Here is a 21,906-nt window from a genome sequence, read left to right as displayed (position 1 = left end):
CTGATATCCTCGAATCTGTATCAAGAACCAAATACATGGATGCTTCTTTGCTGTGAGCAAGGCACATTTTCAGTGGCTCTCTGCAGCATGGTGGGAGAAGCATTTTTCTGCTTTTGGCCAGCTGTTGATGAGAAATGGTGGGGATTAGTAGAGCTGGCACTGAAAGAGTGATGATTTGTATTGATTTAGCTAATAGCTAATTAGCCCCTGTTGAGCAAAAAAACCACCAGAATAAGAATGGTGGCTGTGTGAGTCATAATTTCAAGTCTAGTGTATGCCTTTGACAATAAAATTTCACATTGCCCTCTAACTGATGAAGAGGCTCTGAACCTGTGAGTTTATATTTGTTAGGTATTGATGTAAACTTTTTTACTGTAAACATGGAATAGTGGAGGAGTGGTAAGATGAGAAATTCTCCAATTGTTACATTGGATGTTGAAAAAGATCTTGCTATCAAATGAAACTGGGCATGATATGAGATGTGATGTAAATTCTTAAGGTGCATCACCAAGTTCAGAGATGACCTTGTGCAGTCAGGACAGGTGGTATCAACAGCCTAGCTCAACTCCTGTGGAGGGTGTGGATGCAAGTAAGATTACAGAAGCATCATCAGTGCTGGTAGTGAGATTGCCTTTCTGCCAGTTTTCTGTTATGTCTCACACAGTGTATGCCATGGTAACTCAGTGATGCTATATTTTTTTTCTACTTTTCAGCAAAATGTTTGACATTGAACTTTGCCCTCTCCCTTTCTCCATGGAGGAGATGTTTGGCTTCATTAGCTGTCGCTTTACAGGGTATCCATCCTCTGTGCAAGAGCAAGCATTGCTTTGGCTGCATGTAAGTGTCCTCTCTTGACAAGTCGTGCTGAAGCAGCTTATGATTTTGGAAAAGAAAGAAAAAAAAAAAGAAACCACTTTTCCAAGGATCGTAGAACCGTTCTGCCCTTTGCTTAGCTCCAGTGTAAGCACGGTTGGTAGACAGATCCCAGGAAGCTTTATGTTACTAGCCCATCATGGGCAACATAATGGAAGCCTGGAAATTCCTTTTGCCTTTGAATGTCAGTTGTGTCTTTAGGGCCATTCAGCTGTCTGATTTTTTGCCAGCGGTAGTTTTTAGTCTCTGCAGAATTTGGTCTGTAGATTCCAAAACTAATTCCAGAGCTGTAGTTGTTCCCACATATGAAGATCTGGATTAGACTAGCTCTGTACCCATCAAGCTGTCTGCTGCTCTTGCCCATTTGTGCTATATTTGCCCACAAAGCTGGCACTCACATGGTGTTCTTATTCAAAAGCTACAGGGACAATCATGTCAGCTGGGGGCAGTGAATTCAAAAGGGTATAAAATTTTCCACAGCACCTCAGAATAATGCCTGTATTCTTCATTATCGCGTCTTTTCTGCTGAGGGTTATTTTGGTTAAGCCTTTGCAAAGACCAACTTACCTGATGACTGTAGCAATTTTCATGTATGCTGAGTTTTCAAGTAAAGTATGATTTTTTTAGATTTTTCTTGACCTAATAATAGTTAAAGACAAGTATGAATGAGCTCGTATTTGTCTGAGTGTTGCTGCAAAATAGATGATGAATATTCCCTCAGTGATTTGCAGATAACCATCCTGTTGCTATGTTGACACCTGTAGGCAACCATTCTGACTGGATTCTTAGAATAAATACAGGAATTCAGTTTTAAGTAATAATAAATATAGTAAATAGTTGTTCATCCAAGTATTGGTAGTACTTTTGGTTTACAGGAATACTTTTATGGAACAACCTCACATCCCTGTGTGTTTGTGCATAGAACTAATCTCAAGGCACACCAAGCGGATGCCACAAATATTTTGAAAATACCTTTTTTTTTTTTGCCAGTTCTCTTTTGCCCTGATTCTAAGAGAAATCTAAGGTTGCAGCTCACCTCATTGAATCCCAAAATTAAATGCATGGAACTTGCTGAACTGAGGATCATGTGATAAAGGTGCTTATAAAGTGGCTGGCATTTTTGATCAAAATTGAAACTCATGCTTTTTTATTTATTGTCTTTCCTCAGGTGTTATCTGAACTAGACATTGTTGTTCCTCTTCAATTACTAATCAGCATGTTTTCCGATGGAGTTAATTCTGTAAAAGAGTTAGCAAATCAAAGAAAATCGAGAGTTAGTGAGCTGGCGGGAAATCTTGCAGCTCGGAGGGTAATTGTTATTTATCCTGCTTATTTTTTTGCTTAGAATAGTTTTCTAATAGAATGCATGTGAAGATTAAAAAGTCATCTAACCCAGAGTGAGCTTTTGTATTCTAGTACAAATTTGGTGGGCTTAGGTATGTTTTGGAAGGGTGACAGAGCAGAATTTACTTCTGTTTCCCTGCATTTTTTTTCCCCATCCAAGAGATGCAAAAAGTCTGCCAAAGGCTTATGGTCTGGAAGAAAACATACAAATTTGCAGGCACTGCACATATTTGGACTGCTATGACTAACTTCCCAGCAGTCTTTGATGAACTGCTTCAAGGATAGCAGGAACAAGAGTGCTTGAAGGGTCAGATCTTTAGATTTAAGGAACTACAGCATACAGGTGATTGCTTACATGGGGTCTGCCTGCCTTCTGATGTAGCTCCACAGAGGGCACTCCAACACCTAGCCCATGACCACTTCTAAACTAAGCAGTAAAAATGGACAAACTTACTGTCTGGTTTTTCAGACCATAGCTGGCCTAAAAATAGACCTCATGTGTCATCTCATTGTGTATCTCCCTGCAACTTAGAGGTTCTCAGGGTGTTTTAGGTGGCCTACTGTGGTGTGGACATAAATCAATGCAGACATGCACATCTTGTTACCGTTGTGTCTAGTTCATTTCCAGCTAGCTGTATCTTTGATATAGCCTTAGTTACACTGTTCTCTTGAGATAGGAAGCTAATAAAGGAGGCTACTATTGAAGTTCATGTCCCTGGATCAAGGGGCAGATCATTGTAACCTGATAGCCACTTTACTGCCTGCACCAATTTTCTCTTTGGTTTATGATGTTAAAATTCCTCCTTAGTAGGAATAAGATAATGGATGTCAGCCACTTAGCTTAAGAGAATGTATACATCTGTGCAGAATGTGATTCCTGTATTTCTATCATATTTTATCATTTAATGGCATTAAGGGACACCTGTAGATTTTGCAAAAAAGCTGCAGAAGGAAATAGTAAGGCTGTCAAAGTTCTTGCCATTTTTTGCAGTTTTGGATAGAATGAGATTGCTTAAATGCCTAACAGTCATTTGGATACGTTGATTCTTTATGTCTTCAGGTAAGCGTTGCTTCTGACCCTGGGCGCAGAGTTCAGCACAACATGCTGAGTCCTTTCCCAAGCCCCTTCCAGAGCCCATTTCGGAGTCCAATACATAGCCCTTTTCACAGCCCTTTCAAGAACTTTGGACACCCTAGTGGAAAGACAAGTGATTTCGACTGTGAAGATGATGAAATGAATCTGAATTGCTTCATTCTGATGTTTGATCTCATCTTGAAGCAGGTACTTGCAGAAGAAAAACACCCACATTGAGGGGACACTGAAGTTCTGTAGTCACTTTTTGGCTCTCCTTTAATTGTGTATTGAGTCCCTTTCTGCTAAGGGACTGGCATGAAGTATAAGACATGTAAATCCCTCTACAGCTGTCATTTCCCTTTACCCATATGGGAGTTATAGGTTCATGTTCAATGAAGAGAAGTTAGATACCTCCACATTCATGTTAGATAGCTCATATGAGGGAAAGAAACTTCTCCCTGGAGATATGTTTATTTCTAGACTAGAAGCAGAGGCTTGTTGATAGGCTTAGATTAGATACATAATTTCTGGATAGCTAAATTTGTACCTTGTGAATCCAAGGCCAAGTGTTTTGGATAGCTGTCTCCAGGTAAAATTAATGGATCCTGTGCTTGAAATTGTCTATTTACTCTAGCTGTTCGTATTTGGGCCTCAACACCAGTGGCAATTTAAAATTGTGAATTCCAGTTTGTCTCAAACTCTTCCCAGTACTGTAATATAACACTATGAGAAATGTAGGAATAGGCAGAATAGTTACTGCTGTGGCTTTTAAATAAATAATAAATCCTTACTCTTTTCACTCTCTTTCAGATGGAACTCCAGGATGATGGTGTCACTTTGGGCTTAGAGAACAGCATTTCAAAAGATATAATATCCATCATAAACAATGTGTTCCAGGCACCCTGGGGTGGTTCTCACACCTGTCAGAAAGATGAAAAAGCAGTTGAATGTGGTCTGTGTCAGTCCAGCATTCTCTGTTACCAGCTGGGTTTTGAGCTGCTGGAACAGCTTGCTCCAAAAGAAGAAATCAGGCTTGTGGTAAGTAGAGCAGAAAAGGGACTATATTATTGGTGTGCTGAAACTCCTCTTCTTCATTGTTCTCATTACATTGTGCACAAGGGAGTAAAGCTGTGCTGACCTTTGGCATGGAGGATTTGGGAGGTTAAAGCAAAATGCCATTGAATTGTAAAATTTCCTAAGTTTGACTTGATTCAGAGAACCCAGGGAAGATGACAATATTCATCCAGTATGAACTCTTCCCCCATCAATATTGAAGTGCTGTTTCACTTTGGAAGGACACTCCTAGGATACTGTGTCTTAAATAAAATGTGAAATGTTAATACTTGGTGCTTTTCATCTTCTTTAAAAGCTAAAGGTGGATATTTTGAAATTATTAATAATTTTGAGTGAATCAGTTGTCAAGTGAGCAAGCATTAGTTGTTGCTTGATGTTTGAAAATGCTGAGCACTGTTGAAAACCAGAATATACTTCAGGTTGAGTATCCAACTTTGTCAGACACAGATACTTACTCTCCAATCACTAGTCATCATTAAAGTCCTCTGTAGCTTTTCAGAAGAACTGAAGCATTACCTGTGGTGTGATGAATGTATTTTAAGCTGTATGTCTATTATACATAACTGTTTCATCTGATAGTTAGAAGACAGCATTGTTCCCCTTATTCTGAGTGCTCATTTGCTGTAGCATGGTAGTGGCAGGATGTTTATTAGTAATTTTTTTTCAGTGGTGGGCATAGTGATGCTTTTTGATGTGTAAAAGTTTTGGAATTCCATTTGGATGTGTATGCTAATAGTAGGTATTGCGCACGTGGTATTCAGTAACTTGCACTAGAAAAATCATCTCATGCCCTTTCAGTTCAGATTCTCACCTCACTCGAAAAGTATCAAGTGGTGAAGTCTTTTGATTGCTGGGGCTTGGTACCATTTCTAGGATCCACCTTGTGATTTGTAACATAAAGGTCACAATGGCAACCTGTAATCCTGAGCTCCTGGCCACAAGCAGATGTAACTCCAGGCTGGTCCTTTTTTCAATGTAAAAGTGATTGAAGTAGCTCCTGCCTCTAAGCCTGTAAATCTACAGTAGTGTAGGAAACGCCCTGCTCTTGTCTGTTACTCCTCTGAGGCAAGGATGAAAAGTTTGGTGAAACCACAGCCCTGTGATTGGATTCACCTCAGCTCCAGTATGGATATACAGTTTCTGTTAAGTGGTATCACTTAAATCCATGTTTGAAACATAGTCTTCTTATTGGTAGGCATTTGCTGATGCAGAATTTTAGATATGCAGGTGATTTGAATGCATAAGTGTACACGGAACTAGACAGTGTCTGCTTCATTTGAGCTCAGCTTATCACACCAAATGTAACTTAAACAGCAGGATATGGCCTCATTTATTTAGATAACATCAAGAAACGAATTTAACTTATTATATTCTTAAAGGAGCCCACAGATAACCTCGAGGATAGCCTTCTGTATAGTAGACCTGAGTTTATTATAGGAACTGAAGGAGAAGAGGAAGACAAATCGGCACCAAAACATGGAGAAAACCCAGGAAATCACACAGAGACCACAGAAAATGCTGGTAGGTGGAGGGTGAGAAGTTTGAGTATTTCAGTAAGGCTTTAAATGAAACGCTTCTACTCATATAGAATACGAGGTTCTGAAGCAGTCTTTCAAGTCCAACAATGCACAGTCACTTTTTTCTCGTGCATTTAATTCTTTCAACATATTAATTAAATAGGAAGGCTGTATTATGTTGACAGCAAGTGTGACTGTCTCTCAAAAAAGTGTTAGAAGAAATCTTGGCTTTTTGAACATATAAAGTAGCAAAAACATTACATGCCAAATTCTGTGCTGTTGTAACTTTACCGACTGCAGGGTTACTGTGGCTAGAACTAATTTATCTCTCATCACTTTGGCATTCTTTAGTTTCATTTTGAATCCACAGATGAGACACCTTTAATAACATTTTATGTAACTTATATTTTTAACAGCGATAAAGAATGACACAGAAAGAAAATTTTGTTATCAGCAACTTCCAGTTACCTTGAAGCTCATATACACTATATTGCAGGTAACGTTGATTACTTGTTAGTTTAGTTTGAATTTTTTGTTAAGCGTTGTCATTGTGTTGAGAGTAGTACATCTGCTTACACAGGAAATGTCAAGGTTTGAAGAACCAGACATTCTTTTTAACATGCTGAACTGTCTGAAGATCCTGTGTCTTCATGGGGAATGCCTGTATATAGCAAGAAAGGACCATCCACAATTTCTTGCCTATATTCAAGATCACATGCTGATTGCAAGGTAGGTTTTTATTGCACATTTTGTCTTCGTACTTTGTTGGTTCTCCAAATATACATTTGTTGTTGGCATCAAAGAATTTGCAGGTTTAATATGGAAAATTAACAAAGGGTGGTAGGGAAGTGTGGAAAGGTTAATTAACTGTATAAGGGCACATTGCATAGGCTAATTGAGAAGTTGCAAATGAAACCAAGGTACCCTGCATTGTCCATCATGGCTACTCTGTCATGCACCACTTGTTTTACAGTGAGTCAGAGTTTCTCATATTGAATAATAACATTGTCTGAGACTGAGGTATCTTCCCTGACTCTACAAAATAAAATAAAGGATGATGTAGAGGGAGGCACACAGTTTATAGGGCTTTAGCATTAAAGCTGAGAGAACAACAGTATTGCACCTTATTTTTAAAAGGTAAAGGAAGTTTTTTCATTTAGAATCAGAATGAATTGGATTGAAATCTGTGCATTTTAAGATTCTCTTTGGAAAAAGAGACTTTTGCAGAAAACTCACTCAATAAACATCACCATATGATGTTCTGAAATAGAGTGTGTTCATCAGCGCTTACAGCTGCTCTGTATCAATTTTGTTGAGCATCTCCTGAGACTGTAGGGTTTTAGCAGACTAGAGAATCTGTCCTGAGTCTAAATACCAGCAAATTGTGAACACCCGACATTTTAGTCATTCGTGGATGCACATGATTCGTGGTGCCAAGACAGTTCATGTGGTCTATGCGCTGAAGCTGGTCGTGCTGAAACTGCTAATTCACAGCATAGATTATGTTCTATAGCAGGTGTATCTTGAATTAGGCAAATTCCTGTCAAATCTGAAGTGTTTCAATGTAAGGAATATTTAAACCTGGATTTTCAAGAAAAACTGCTATAGTTGAAGATTTGCAGGTAGCTCTGTTCTCCTGCCAGCAACTCTGTAGTATTCACATAAATGCCCAGGATGGCTCATAGAGATTTTAATGAAAAGTGCATTCCCACCAACAATGCAGTGTAGACATTTAGAAGAAAGGATGTCAAGGGAGTGTTTTTATAAGCAGGCTTGCTCTTTTTGGTCTTTCCAGCTTATGGGGAGTTGTGAAGTCTGAGTTCTCTCAGCTTTCTTCCCTGGCAGTCCCACTTCTTCTTCATGCACTTTCGCTTCCCCACGGAGCTGACATTTTCTGGACAATCATAAACAGCAATTTCAACAGCAAAGATTGGAAGATGAGATTTGAAGCAGGTAGGCCTGAGAAGTGTACACTATTTGCTCTTTGTTGCTTCACTGAAGAGGTAGAGCTTTCTCTGCTGTAACTGAGGAGGCCTATAATAGATTATTATCTTTTTGCTGCTTTGGGGAGTTTTGGTGGAAAACTATGGCATAACAATGCAGTAAAATACAGGAGAACATGAGACATTTTGGATAATCGAAGTAAAATCAAAATTACAACAATTGCCAGCTATTTTTTGTTGTCACTTTCTCAGATGTGCATATTTCTAGGAGAGGTGTATTAATCAGGACATAAAGAAGCCATTGCCTAAATTAATGTGCATATTTTCTTTGTCTGGGGGCATGGCTGCTACAGTGGAGAAGGTGGCTGTGTTGTGCAGATTTTTGGATATTCACTCTGTGACAAAAAATCACCTACTGAAGTACTCTTTGGCTCATGCATTCTGCTGTTTCCTGACTGCTGTGGAAGATGTCAACCCAGCAGTAGCTACAAGAGCTGGGCTATTACTTGACACCATAAAGAGGCCAGCTTTACAGGTAGGTTTGTTGTATGGGAAAAAATACATTCAAACAGGAATCTGGGTTTTCACCCAAAGTTCAAAGTGGTTCAGACATATAGCATCATGGTCACTGCTAATACTTCTGTAGGCAAGCCTTACGGGTCTTGATAATTGGCATATGCACAAAATAGCCAAGGGAAATGATACTGGCCTAGCCCCAAATTAGAATCATAGAATCATTTAGGTTGGAAAAGGCCTTTAAGATCATCAAGTCCAACTGTAAAAACTTTGATGACTGAAAAGGATTACTGTTGCATTTGAACTGCTATTGTAGAAAGCTGTAAATGTTTTTTATTATTTTAAAATTTATTGACATTTTTCAATTAAAAAAAAATTTGTAAGTCTTATGACACCCTGCTGAGCTGATAGTGAGAAATTATATTCAAGCAAAACCAAACATGGTCTTGATCTTTTCAAGATTTACTTAAGCATGTAATTTTAAGCATGTGAGAGACCCTGGCAATCAGAATTCTCATGATTAAAACTAAGCGGATATGAAAGTGGATCAGAGCCTATGTGTACAAGCAATATTAAAAAAATTAAAATTCTCATAGTACACAATGCAGTTGTAGCTCTCTGGAGAATAGAATGAATATGTATTTTGAAAGGTTCAGTGTTACTGCCGGTAAAAAGCTGTTAATACTTGCTCGTTTTACTCCATATAGTGCCTTTTCAAAATAGTTTCTAGAGAACTTGAATTCACTGAGTTCACTGAGACTGTTACCAGTATACTGCACTTTCATATTTAATGTGTGGGTTTTCTTCTTGGACATAAGTCTGGACACTACACCCAAAATTCTGGTGCAAATAAAATACAGAAGCATTTTGAGGCAAAGTGCTTCTGATACACTTCTCCACATAATCTTTCTTTCTCTGTTTGGGCTTGGTGATTCATTCTTTTTGTAATTAAGGGCTTGATTCAGTTGCCTAAATATAAGCTTTTTCTCAGGCAGGGGTGTGTGAAGAGACTACTTTGATATTGTGTACTAAATGTGGAGTAGGACATGACTTTGCCTATACCTTTGTATTCCTCAAAATTTTAGCAAATTCTACATTCTAAATATGATGTTAATTTATCTCCTTACTTACCTTACTTTTCCATTGTTGTCAGTAGCATTAGTTCTGATTTAAAGGACTTGGTAGGAAAAAGAAGCTAAGCCTTTATCCTGTACTGATTAACAGGAGCTGGGAGCTTTGACCTCCCCTTGCTTTAAAAAATGCTTAAGTTTTCACATCTCAGTTCTGTGTTGGTTTTTTTTTTCCTCTATAGGGTCTCTGCCTCTGCCTTGATTTCCAGTTTGACACAGTTGTCAAGGACAGGCCCACAATTCTTAGTAAGCTTTTGCTACTTCATTTTCTAAAAGCGGATATTCCAGCTTTGAGCTGGGAGTTCTTTGTGAATCGCTTTGAGACCCTGTCTCTGGAAGCACAGCTTCATCTGGACTGCAACAAAGAATTCCCTTTCCCAACAAGTAAGCAGAGTCCAAATCAATCTGATAACCTTTTATCAGCTTCTGGAATTTCAACTGCCTGCAAGGCTCTGAAAGAGATGTAGGTCTCACCTGTATAAATTCTCTGAAATTAAGTAATCTTTCAGGCCAAAAGAGAATAACTTGAAGTCAGCATTTTTTGACTGCCTGAATACAGATTAGACTGTATTCTGTCACACCTTTGGGCATCATGTTTTAGTCTCACTAGGATGTGGTTGCCAGCCTTGGTTGAAATGCGGTCTGGTTCTGTGATCAGCTGCAACCTGCATTAACCCCCTTGTTCTTTTGTAGATGTTCTTATGCTATCAACATTGCTATTCTCAAAGGCCTAGGTCATGCCTGACCCGATTTTCTAGTGGTCTGTACAAAGACAGCCCTAGGAGCTGTATGACCCTTGAAAACCCAACAAATGTGTGGGGCACAGCACAAGAGGTACACAGACTCTTAGAGATGGTGCTCAGTTAACTGTTCCAGCAGTGACAAATGTTTGTAAAAGTTTGTCCTGTTCATACTTGGTTTCTTGATGAGACACCATGTCTCCTTCCATTCACTAGAGGGGGCTAAAAAATAATTTGTGCATGATTATTTAACATACTGAGTAATTGGAAACTTCCTTACTCAAGTGGTGGCCCATGAGGCAGATCTATTTCCATCTGATTTGCTTGGAGGAGGTGGGGACAGCTGTTTGGACAGACGTCTGCTCCCTCAGCAGCCTAATGCCTCCTCCTACCCCTGCATGGAGCCCAGTGCCTAAAAAAACCCAGGTGCTGCTGCTACATCCATACAGGAGATGGGTGGAACTGCAAACGTATTTTCTTCTCCACATGCGAGCAGCTTGACCCAAAGCTGGAAACTGCGGCTGTCGCCTGAGGAGGCAATCTCAGCACTAGTTTCTAGCACCTCTGGCTGCAAATGTAAGGTCATATCTTTAAATATGACTATTTGGGAGTGATTTAAAATTTAAATATGCAAAAGATATTTTTCAAGTTTCTTTTTAACCTTTTTAGCCATCTCATCGGCTTTAGTTGCTCAGATAATTAAAGGGTTTGAATGCACTATAGACATGAGTGTAGAAAAATATTGGTGACCCCTTTCAGACATGCAGTGATACTGCTGGTAACACCACTGTAACCACACAATCACACTCACAGATTTTTGGAGGCGCTGTTCAAATCCGAGATGATAGGTGTAGGCAGGACAGGAGGTCAGCGAGGCAAAACTAGAGGCCACATTTGGGTATGAGTGCACTAAATGTGATCCATACTCGTGAGATTTCTGCCATTTTAAATAGAGGCCACCTCATATTCCCTTAGCCTGAAATTCAGGTTTTGATTTCAAGAACCTGTTTTTGTCCAATCTCTAAAGAAAGAAGTACAGCATAATTTTTTAAACACAATTATGCCATTTGGGGTTTTATGAATTTCAGAATGAGAGCATGCAAATAAGTACCTTGCAGATGGACCCCTTGAGCCCATATGAAGCTTTCTTGACTTGAGTGGGACCTGGGGCCCAGCTGCATTTGGCACTTGGCAGCATTAGGGCCTCACCATGCTGTGGAATGAATCCTAACTTGGTCAATTGCATTTGCAAAGCTATCACTGCTGTCCGGACAAATGTCGCCAACCTCAGTGATGCAGCAATGTGGAAGATCAAGAGGGCTCGTTTCGCACGTAATCGTCAGAAGAGTGTGCGTTCCCTGAGGGACAGTGTGAAGGGACCAGTGGAGTCAAAGAGAGCGCTCTCCCTTCCAGAAACCTTAACCACCAAAATTCGTTGAGTATCTATTTATATTTTTGTGACACGCCTGTATCTTCTCCCATAGGATTGTATCCTATTGCTGGGTACACATCGGAATTGTCAATATTTATCCAATTGGGATAGCAAATTTAGGTTTCTGACTGATTGGGCATTATTCAGGTAATGATAAGTTAGTGAGTTTGACAAAGAGCATAGACAAACATTATATCTATGCTGTGTTTGTTTAAAATGCCAGAACAAAGTGCTCCAAGACTAGTTTGTGGATAGATCTTAATTTTTATTTTTGGCTAATACACAGTAGTTTTATCTAAAATAGAGACAGTGTTTACAGAAAAATTCCTCTGTTACTAATTTATTTATTAATTGTAATTATTAATCAGTGTATGCAGCATATGCTAGACATCTTAAGAACAACTGTTAATGTCTCAAATGAGCTTTTGGATGTCTTCAGAATTCCTTTGTTAAGAAAACAATGTCCATGCAACACATCTTTCCTGCCAGCTTATATAGGAGGACCTAGGTGCTGGAAATCCATAGGCCTGTATGGAGCGCTGTACAGATATCTTTCCAAGCAGAAATAAAGCTTACCCATTCTCACTTAGAGAATTTTACAAACACAGATTAGTCATTATATTAAAATTGGACCTCTCACATTGCTCCTACCCATATAATAGGAACTGATAAAATGCTCAAACCTGGGTGCTGGTGAACTGTTACATTAAAAGGTAATTTCTTTTCTCCAAAACAAACACCACCATATTTCGGGACTCTTAGGTAATTCTTTTTGACCAGTTTCTGATCCTGTATAGGGGCTCCTGTGTGGTGACTCTTGTACCTGCAAAACCGAACGGTGGAGAAAACTAGAGTTATAGAACATGGTGCACAAAATCTGTAGGGCACAGAAGTGACGTGTTTCAAACGGTTATACTCACTGCCTGACAACAGTGCATAAGTAAATGAACATAAATATGCTAGCACTGAATATATGCTGAAGTATAAGATATCAGTACTGCCTTTTTAAACAGAGTTCCTCTTGGTTTGTTTTTTTGTTTTGTTTTGTTTCTTTTAAAGCTGTGAGCTTGACCAGACATGAGCAGTCTGCTCCAGCACTTGGAGGAACACCAGAGCAAACACCAGGTGGGTTTGACAAGGGGGGTGTTTTGATGGAACAGGAAAAGGAATGCACTAGAGCTAGCTTTCTTGTTCAGATGGAAGTTGTCTAAAAGGCACAGTGAATCACATCTCAGCATGGTTCCAAAAGGTGTAAATTGAAGTTTTGCTCTCAATCTGTACTAAAAACTTCCCCCAGTTCTTAATAGTACTTCGGGGCTGGGAGGAGGTTATTCAGAGGCAGTCTGCTATGCCAGCAGTCAGTGCCTCACCCTCCTGTGCTTCATTGCCCACAGGAACAAGTAAATTTTTAGTAGGTTGGCCCCATGGGTCACCTATGTTCAGCCTGATCTTTGACCTTCAGGTTTTAGAGACATCAGACAATGCTTTTGTTTGTTGGTACTGTAAATTACACTTGTCTCCTCTGTATGCTTATAGACATCTTAAGTCCCTTATTTTATATTTACTGACATTTTGTGAAGTTGTCACCCTTCTGTCAGGCATTTGTAGAATAGCTAGCTCAGCAGGGTCCAAGTAATCTCTAAATAATTGTGACTACTGACAGTTCTTGCTCTGAGTCCTGTGTAGACTGACCATTTGGAAGTGAAAAATCTCAGATTCAGATCATTTAATATTCCTTCTTCAAGAATTGCAATATTTCCAACAGACACAAATTCAGAATTAGAACAGATCAGCTTACTGGGTGATCAGCTGAAAGGAAAATGCCTTGCCAGTGTGGGTGCTGACTAAGCTGTGAAATGGACTAGGAGAGCTTCTGAATTAGCAGTATATAGCCCTGTCGTACTAGCACAGTGAGGGCTGGAAATCAACCAGTTCCTTACAGAACGTATGTGCAGGTTGTCACAGGCTCATTGAAGGAACGGGTGAAATAATGGTGCGATGAACAGATGTGAATGATTGTTCTTCATTTAATGGCACCATTCACCCTGCTATATACTGGGCTTAGAGAAACTTGTCACATAAGAAGTGATAGTCTCACAGTAGGCATTGTTAGCCATTGTGATTTTATTAGATGTATTTTGGTATTTCAAAGCTTCAGTTTCCAGGCTCAGGTAATTGATCACCTAAGCTGCAAATTCAGGTTCCACTAAAACTGTATATATAAAAAGTTGCGTGTAGCTAGTAACCACTGATATGAAGAGAAATCTGATATGATTCAAAATCATCACAGATGCTTTGGAAATTAGGAGAGAAATTACTGCACCTCTCCTCCTGCCCAGTATTTATTTCTAAAATCTTAATTTTTTGTATACCATTTTTTTTTCAAGTTTGACTCACAATTTCTAACACTTTGCATTGGCAGTACTAAGCATATCTGATTCGTCTAAGGAAATAACTGGCTCCTAAGCATAGGCTGTACATCTGCTGTAGAAAAACGTTTATTTTAGACATACCACTCTAATGAACCAGTCCTCATGTTCATCCATTCTTTCTAGATCTAAAACTGTAATCCTTGCACAGTTCAAATATAAGCTGAATTCAATATGCTTTCTGTATGGAATAAACACCAGGATGATGTATTTGTTCATCTATCCTCTACAGTACCCTGGACAGTCACTTAGAGAGTTTCATTGATAGGCACAGGGATCACAATTGGGAGGAAGCATGATATAATTGTGATCTGATATTTTATGTTATATTGTGTTATACCTTAAAGTAGTTTGAAGGTAAAGGGGTCTGATATAAGGGACACATGAATAAAGAGATGAATCTGTGGGCATAAGGCTAGATTGAATTCAGGAATGGTGGCTGTATATTAACTAGCAGGCTGTGTGTTTGGTGATGTGAGAAGGTTTTCCTGGAGGTGTGTGTGTGGGTTATGTGTTTGTATGTATATACCTTGTATGTAGGCACACATACAGACACACAAATTGTATATGTATGCGTACACATTTTGAGGGGTAAAAGCCACCATAGCCACTGGAAAGACAGGGATGCCTTGGTTTTGCATTCTTAGCTTGAATCTAAATAGCTTGATTTGATAGAGGATACCCTTTATAATGTATTAATGAAGTGAAAGTTTAGTTCAAGCTTGATATAACTTAAGACCGATGTCAGACAGGAGAGGAAGGTTTTCTGGACTCTGAAAGTATATTGCCTAAATGGGATCGTAGGATTTTTGTTGTTTTAAACAAGCAGTTCTCCATTGCTGGGTCATTGCAGGTTTCTGCATTAGAAGTAAAAACAGGTGGTGATTGACATTCCCTAGACTTGATCCTTAGTAGAGCTACGACAAACTACTCAGGGTGAAGCACTGTTCACTGTATCCTGATGTATAGTTTTCAGTGAGGGTGAAGTACAAGAAATGAGATTTTAATGCTTCAGAAAGTATAATAATATTTCTGGAAAGTAAAATCTCAGGAAAAGTCCTGGGAAGTGTCTGTTAAATGGTGTTAGTATTACAAACTCATGGCAAAATTGAGCGTTTTATCGCTGAGTAAAATAGGTTAATCTTTTCAGAGTAATTACCCATTGAGTTCTATTTGGAGAACCAGGATTTATTTAGAGTCCTACAATCCTTTGACTCATTCCATCTTATCTCCTTCTTTGTTTTATGGAAAATCTCACAACACGTAATAGAGGTAAAATTAAGTAGGGCTGAAGAAAACGGTCTAATATCTTTATGAAAATGGTGTCTTTTTGATACAATTTCATGGAAAATTTTAACCTGGGTATAATATGTGGAAAAAATATTTCTCAGTTGATGTCCACAAAGCTAAAGTTATTTTCTATATACATTTTTAATGTGCTTCTGAAAATGGAACTTGCTGTATATCTCACTCTAATTATTTCAGAATTTATTGTTTTCTTTTTGCATCTGCAAATCTTGGTCCAGCAAAAGTTTGGATAGAGAATTTTCGTTTTGAAGGACGGTTTCTGTAAATAAAAAATCCCAGTGAAAACTATTCGGAATAAAAAATAGTATCTAATATGAAGTTCATGATTTCTTTTTACCAAGGTGAGACCAGTAAAGGAAAGTTATTCTTGATAGAAGTGATTCTGAAAATTTCCCCCCCTAGTTTTCGTTTTCAGCTATCATAGAAATAGCAACCTTCTCCCATGCTCAGCAAAACAGGCAATCAAACAAACCCCTTCGCTCACCCACCAATAAGATGTAAAATATTTAAAATTATTAAAAAAATTACAGACACTGCAGTTTTGCTGGTGAAGAACCTAAGACAGATGCCGTTGTACCAGCAAAGGAGTCCCTTGTCAGAATAACGTATTACATTGAGGATATGGGTAAATTAGAATATTAGAATATTTTTTAGTATTTGCTATAAATATATAGCTATGAATTTACATAAACCCTAAGACATGTAAGTAACTCTAACAGACGAAGTGGATATTAGCTGCTGGCTAGTAACCCTAACACAGATATGCAGGGACAATTTTAAGATTATACTTTGAGCTAATCTTGCTTGTAGGGTCTGTCCTGTAAACTTCAACTTAAACTATTCTTGCAAAAGTAAGGACTATTTCCGATAGTTGAAAGGATTTATCCTTGTAATGAAAACAAGTAGATCGTTTTATAATTCTGCTTCATAACAGCTTGCTTTATTTCAATTATTCGCTGTTAGACAGGTTTTTAACCACGGATCAGAAAATACATCAGAATACATTTTAGTAACAATTCATTTTAATTGTTAACAGTTACAGTGTTTAATGAACAAATTAAAATTAATGGTGTAATAAAAACTGAATTTTCTTAAGTATTGCCCCCTTTTGATGCTGTCAAAATAGTATTTTCTGTTCCCTTTGTTGATTATCTTAGTGGAAATAATTTGTATTTATTTTGCATATGATGCAAATATAATGCATTTTATTTATATGGAAGCATTTAATTTAAATTACTGTTTTAAAATAGAACATGTTGGAATAATATACTTTACCATGCTTTAGCCATGCATTTATTCAGAATTATTTAATAAAAAGATTCTGATATACTGATGTGTGAAATAGCTGTTGCTTTTCATGAATTCAATTCCTAGTGTAAATATAATGTAGATCTTTAGGAACCGCTAAGTGCTAAAAAAAGGCCCTACAAATAAGGTGAAATGGAAGAGGGTAACTCCAAAGGAAATTACTAAAGAAATCTAGTAATGATAAATGGTCTTAAAAGTAACTGGAAATGCTGTATTTAAAAAAAATATTGAAGTATGAAAATTAAAATACTTGCCCAGTTAGCAATGTTATTTGCAGTGTGTCTGTTTTGCTTGGATAGTGATAGCCAGCACCCAAGCTTCCTTGTGCTTTGTAAGTAGCCTCTTGTCTGACATATGATCATACGTCCATGCAAAGTATTATTTCCATTCAGTGTTTATAAAAACAAGTCTTAGGCTTCTTCTCTGGGAAAAAGTCATCAACTTTTTGGCACAATACATAGTATGCCAAAAACTAATAAATTATAGTGCCTACATTTTGGCCCAAGTTATTTGAGGGAAATATGGACTCAATGCTAAAAGGGGAAGTCTTCTTTCTTTGTTTAATCATTATTTGGTAGAATTTTCTCCATCTCCTACCTTTGCAGTTTTGTACATCCTCTACTGGCAAAGACTAATATCCACTAAATTTTGCTGAAGAAAGACTGAAAACTATGCCAGATGAGAATTTGGTAGTAGTGGGATTTAATTCTCCTTTAATGCATAGATGTGAAGGAATAATAACACTCAGTTTGGCAGAAATGCACTGGGATGGGGAGATAAGCAGCTCTGTTAAACATGGGAAAGCTGAGAAATGGACTTCAGTGTACACAGTAGGTGTTAATGTGCTGTTGAGCCTGAAGCAACAGAGGAACAGTGCCCTCAGAAATGCATACCTGCCTCCTGTGACTTCACCCCGTGTATTTGGGCAAAAATGGAGCAATGAACTCTGGAAAAAAACCTCTGGTGTGTTCTGTACCCTGTTTACAGTCTTATCCAGTGTCTAATGCCAATGTCTCTCTTGTGCCTATAGGACAGCCTTCCCCAGAGAATGATAATATAATAAAAGACCTGCTGCCAGAGGATGCTGGGATTGATCACCAGACTGTCCACCAGCTCATTACTGTGCTAATGAAGTTCATGGCAAAGGATGAGAGCAGCGCTGAGTCGGACATCAGCAGCGCTAAAGCTTTCAACACAGTCAAACGCCATCTGTACGTCCTGCTTGGTTACGATCAGCAGGAAGGATGCTTCATGATTGCACCACAAAAAATGCGTGTTTCGACCTGCTTTAATGCCTTTATTGCTGGAATAGCACAAGTAGGTGATGGCACTTACTTCTTTTTGCAGCTATTTCTCATTGCCTGTCGTTGTAATGGTGGTAGCACAGCCTTCTTTGTACCAAAATAATGGCTGAGTGCGGTAATCCTACTTAAACCTTCTTAACACCTCTTCAGTTGGTGAAAGAATTTGGGAACAAGGATGGCTCCTTGTTCTTTACTCTCAGAAGTCTCCATGTAGCCTAATCAAGTGGTTCTGTTCGCCATGGTGGCACCACTCCCTAGGAAAGGGAGAACAGGAAGTCCTGATGCACTCTAAGGAAGAAGAAGAAGGAGTCTCCTGCAAAGTGAAGAATGTCAGAGAGTTTATAGACCATTCACACAGGGAAACAAGAAAGAGCACATGGGTCCCAGGTCTTCCTGAATGGGAAAGGAGGAAATGACATGTGAAGAAAGTAAGGCATTCAAAGACTAGGGAAAGAGGGCAAAGAGGTCTGGAACAGTGTCTAATTTTTCATACAATGGTAGTATTTGTGTGCCTGCACGCACACAAAACCGTTATCTCTATGCCAATGGTGCAGCAAGTTTAGAGTACTAGTAGGAAGTTATAAACTAGCATACTTCTATTTAACTATTTACTTTTTAACTGCAAAGTAAAAACCTACAGAAACACTCACAAGTGAGGCCTATATTGCTACGATAAATGACTGAGCACATCCTTGCCTTGTGCCTTCTTTCTCCATCTTGTAAGGAGGACCGTAATTTCCTACCTCACAAGGCTCTTCTAAGAGTCAGTTAATTCTTACTGATAGAGCAGTTGGTGATGCTAAGCTGAAAAACATTTCACACTTGCAGAGTATTCTTACTATTTGCAATGAAGCATCATCATCACTTCCACATTTTTTCCTTATCTCAGTCTCTCATAAAGGATTACCTTAGGGGAGAGAGAGAGGGCTGTGATTTCAGATCTCCCCCCTGCCCCAGCTCTTAAAATGCCCACTGTAACCTTCAAGCATTGCTCAAAGCTATACTGGCCTCTTCTGTATCTGCACTTCTTATCAGGATTTTCTGGTTCATACATTGGAATCAGTGATTTTTTAAAGTCAATTGTAATGTAGATACTTGGATAAACTTTCACACTCATGGAGAATTCAGGTATCCATGTTTCAGCAGGCAAAATAGAAGGTGTTAATGCAAACTGGGTAGCTGCAAATGCATCCTGATCCATTGTCTCGGAGCACCATTGCTATCTGTTGTTAATCATCCTTCACTTGTACAGTTTTAAGCTGAAGCATATAAAAGGAGATTCAGGCCTGTTACCATTGTATTGAGAGTCTGCAAGTGGCAGTTTAGCTCACAGGGCAGTATCTTCCACATTTTTTTCACATGTTTTCCAAGTTTGGATTCCCAATCTTCAGTGATCATAACTGACCTGATTTTCAGAAGTACTGCTTACTGCAATGCTAAATATCAACCCCTGCCTTTCCTCTTCTGCCTTTAAAATGTCTCAGGATAGCCGAATTCAACCTTTCTGTTTGAAAAGCTTCATAGTTGAATCCTGGGCTTGCTGGTTCGTTGGTTTTGATTCCAAACATGATTGGAATGGTCAGTTCAAGAAAAAAAAAAATCAAATATCTCTCAGTATTTTGCATCATAAAATTATTTGAGTATTTGGAATTCTTGAAAGCATAAAATGCCTTTTTCTTTCCCTAGCAGCAGAAGTGGGCAAGTTTTGGTGTTTGCAATCAGTGCGGTATTGTCCCGCATGGTGGCAATGTTGTACAAGCCTGTGGGACTGGGGAAGCCAGCAGTGCTGGGCTCTGCTCAGCATCCCAGGCTGAGCTCTGCTTAACATTCTCAGCATCATTTAGTCCATATCTTCCTGTGAAACTTAAAAAATAAGTCTGCTCAGCTTAAAAGACATGTTTGCGTTAGTATGTGCTGTGTTAAGGCAGGGCTCCGTCTTCCTTCTATGGATGAGTTTTTCCTAACCATGCTATGTAACTGAGGGGACAAGGCATTGCAGGGTAGAACCATATTTGGTGATTATGTATCATCTGTTCCTCAGTCTAACCCTACATGGATAGACATGGAATTCATCTACTTAGCTCTATGCATGCAGCACAAAAATTTGAGACAGCTGCACATCAAACTAGATACAGGGAAAAACCTCTAGTTAGCTTGATCAGGAGGGAACTTGAGAGATGAGTTCTGTGTTTGTAAACTAGGCTCATCCCCTTGTTCTAATAAAAACAAAACCAAAAAAAGAAATACAAACCTGAAGGAAATGGGTGATGTGGATGAAACTGATGTTTGTGTCTGTTTAGATGTACAGGGCTCCTGATAAAGCACTAAGTCCACTGAAACTGCAGGGACCTGTTAGATTTTGGGGGATGTGCTGGATTTTGATTGGCCTGCTGTTATACTGGTTGACACCCAGGTAGGTATAGGTCAGTGTCAGAGACAAGGGTTTTGTGGATCCTTGTTATGATCTAGTTTAGCTGCTGATTTCAGGACATTAGCTATTTTTATTTTAAGCTGTGTGTTGCAAGACTGATGAGAAGATAATGAAAAACAGCAATGCAGTTGTGTCAGGGCAGTGACAATATATGCCCACACTGCACCTAACCATCAGGATTCAAACCTCTAGGATAGGCACCAAATAGCATGATGCTCCTCAAAGGTCATGATGGAGGCAAGGCTTATGACTAGCAGTAATAACAGCAACCTGTCTACAGCAATGCCACTGCTTAAAACTGATGAGCATTTTATTTAGAGCAAGATATTTTTCATTAGCTTTATTCTTGCATCCTTTAGTATTTGCATGCTTAGACTTTCTGCATAACATTGCAGACACAGTCTTACCTTTGCTATAGTGAAGAGTGGAATTCTTGTCTCATTACCTGTTTCCAGAGTACGGGACTTAAAAAACCCAACAGCTAATGTTGCAAGCCTGATGAGAAACTAATGAAAACTGTCAATGCAGTGTTAATGCAAAAACCCCAATAACCAAAATACACAACCCCCCCTCCCAAAACCCACAATTGCATCATATCTGTTAAATATGGGATATACATAATATGGTTTTGTCTGTTGAAGCATGATCAACTTGTGCTATAATACAAGGCTATCCCAGCATAATATATTTTATGAACTTGCCAAAGTATGTTAAAATTTAGACTGTGGATGATGAAAGGCTTTCAGAACACATCTTCTTTTTTTCATTTTACCTGTCTAGCTAAAATGAGAACCTGGCAAGCTGGCAGAAAGTTTCTGACTGATACTGAGACTTCCTAAAAAATGTCTGTTTCTTTTCTCTTAATTAATACGGTTGAGGTGTTAGTTATGTTGCTTTCCAACATCAGTGGATTTGATTTTGGTGAGCTAACTCCTGTGCTGATATCTTTTCAGGTGATGGACTATAACATCAGTCTGGGAAAACACCTTCTTCCCTTAGTGGTGCAGGTGTTGAAATACTGCACTTGTCCTCAGCTAAGGCATTACTTTCAGCAGCCTCCTCGCTGCTCCCTCTGGTCCCTCAAACCTCACATTCGGCAGATGTGGTTAAAGGCTTTGCTTGTCATTCTGTATAAGGTGAGTGGTCTTAAAAAGGCACTGTCCACCTTAGAATTTACACTTCAATTTGAAATTTTTTACAGGGAACACCTAACTGTACTACAAGTGAAAGGAACTGTAAAGAACACTTTTATTTGATTTGCTTACTCACTGTATTTAATTTCAATGTCTGAACTAGTTAGGCTTTCATCTGTGCTACTGACCTTTTACTTCTGCTGTCTAAATTGTCTTTCATATGGTTACCTGAGAAAGAAAAATATGGATTTGAAAATAGGAAAATGTTATATGAAGTTCCAATGAATAGTATTTCAAGTAACTTAGAATTAGTTTTAAAAAACTTGAGTAACTATAAATGGGGGGTCAT

At 38.7% G+C, this 21,906-nt stretch overlaps 1 protein-coding gene across 3 annotated transcripts in view; it reads left to right on the top strand.

Annotated features, from left to right (window-relative positions):
- Positions 1-21,906, top strand: part of UNC79 (unc-79 homolog, NALCN channel complex subunit) — a 114,471-nt gene that overhangs the window by 33,860 nt on the left and 58,705 nt on the right. For 2 of the 3 annotated variants that reach the window (XM_059819495.1, XM_059819496.1), the window contains 13 exons: positions 714-837; positions 2,042-2,182; positions 3,278-3,499; positions 4,103-4,330; positions 5,746-5,887; positions 6,300-6,379; positions 6,464-6,612; positions 7,679-7,836; positions 8,180-8,361; positions 9,655-9,856; positions 11,467-11,646; positions 17,720-18,006; positions 21,378-21,560. In XM_059819495.1, coding sequence (XP_059675478.1) covers positions 714-837; positions 2,042-2,182; positions 3,278-3,499; positions 4,103-4,330; positions 5,746-5,887; positions 6,300-6,379; positions 6,464-6,612; positions 7,679-7,836; positions 8,180-8,361; positions 9,655-9,856; positions 11,467-11,646; positions 17,720-18,006; positions 21,378-21,560 — 2,278 coding nt within the window. Of the gene's footprint in view, positions 1-713; positions 838-2,041; positions 2,183-3,277; positions 3,500-4,102; positions 4,331-5,745; positions 5,888-6,299; positions 6,380-6,463; positions 6,613-7,678; positions 7,837-8,179; positions 8,362-9,654; positions 9,857-11,466; positions 11,647-12,703; positions 12,770-17,719; positions 18,007-21,377; positions 21,561-21,906 lie in introns of all 3 variants that reach the window. The other variant, XM_059819494.1, reaches the window with a different exon arrangement.

This window comes from Gavia stellata, chromosome 7, assembly GCF_030936135.1.
Source record: "Gavia stellata isolate bGavSte3 chromosome 7, bGavSte3.hap2, whole genome shotgun sequence".
NCBI lineage: Eukaryota > Metazoa > Chordata > Aves > Gaviiformes > Gaviidae > Gavia > Gavia stellata.
The sequence above is the reverse complement of the archived record's forward strand: the minus strand, read 5'-3'. Positions and strand labels throughout refer to the sequence as shown.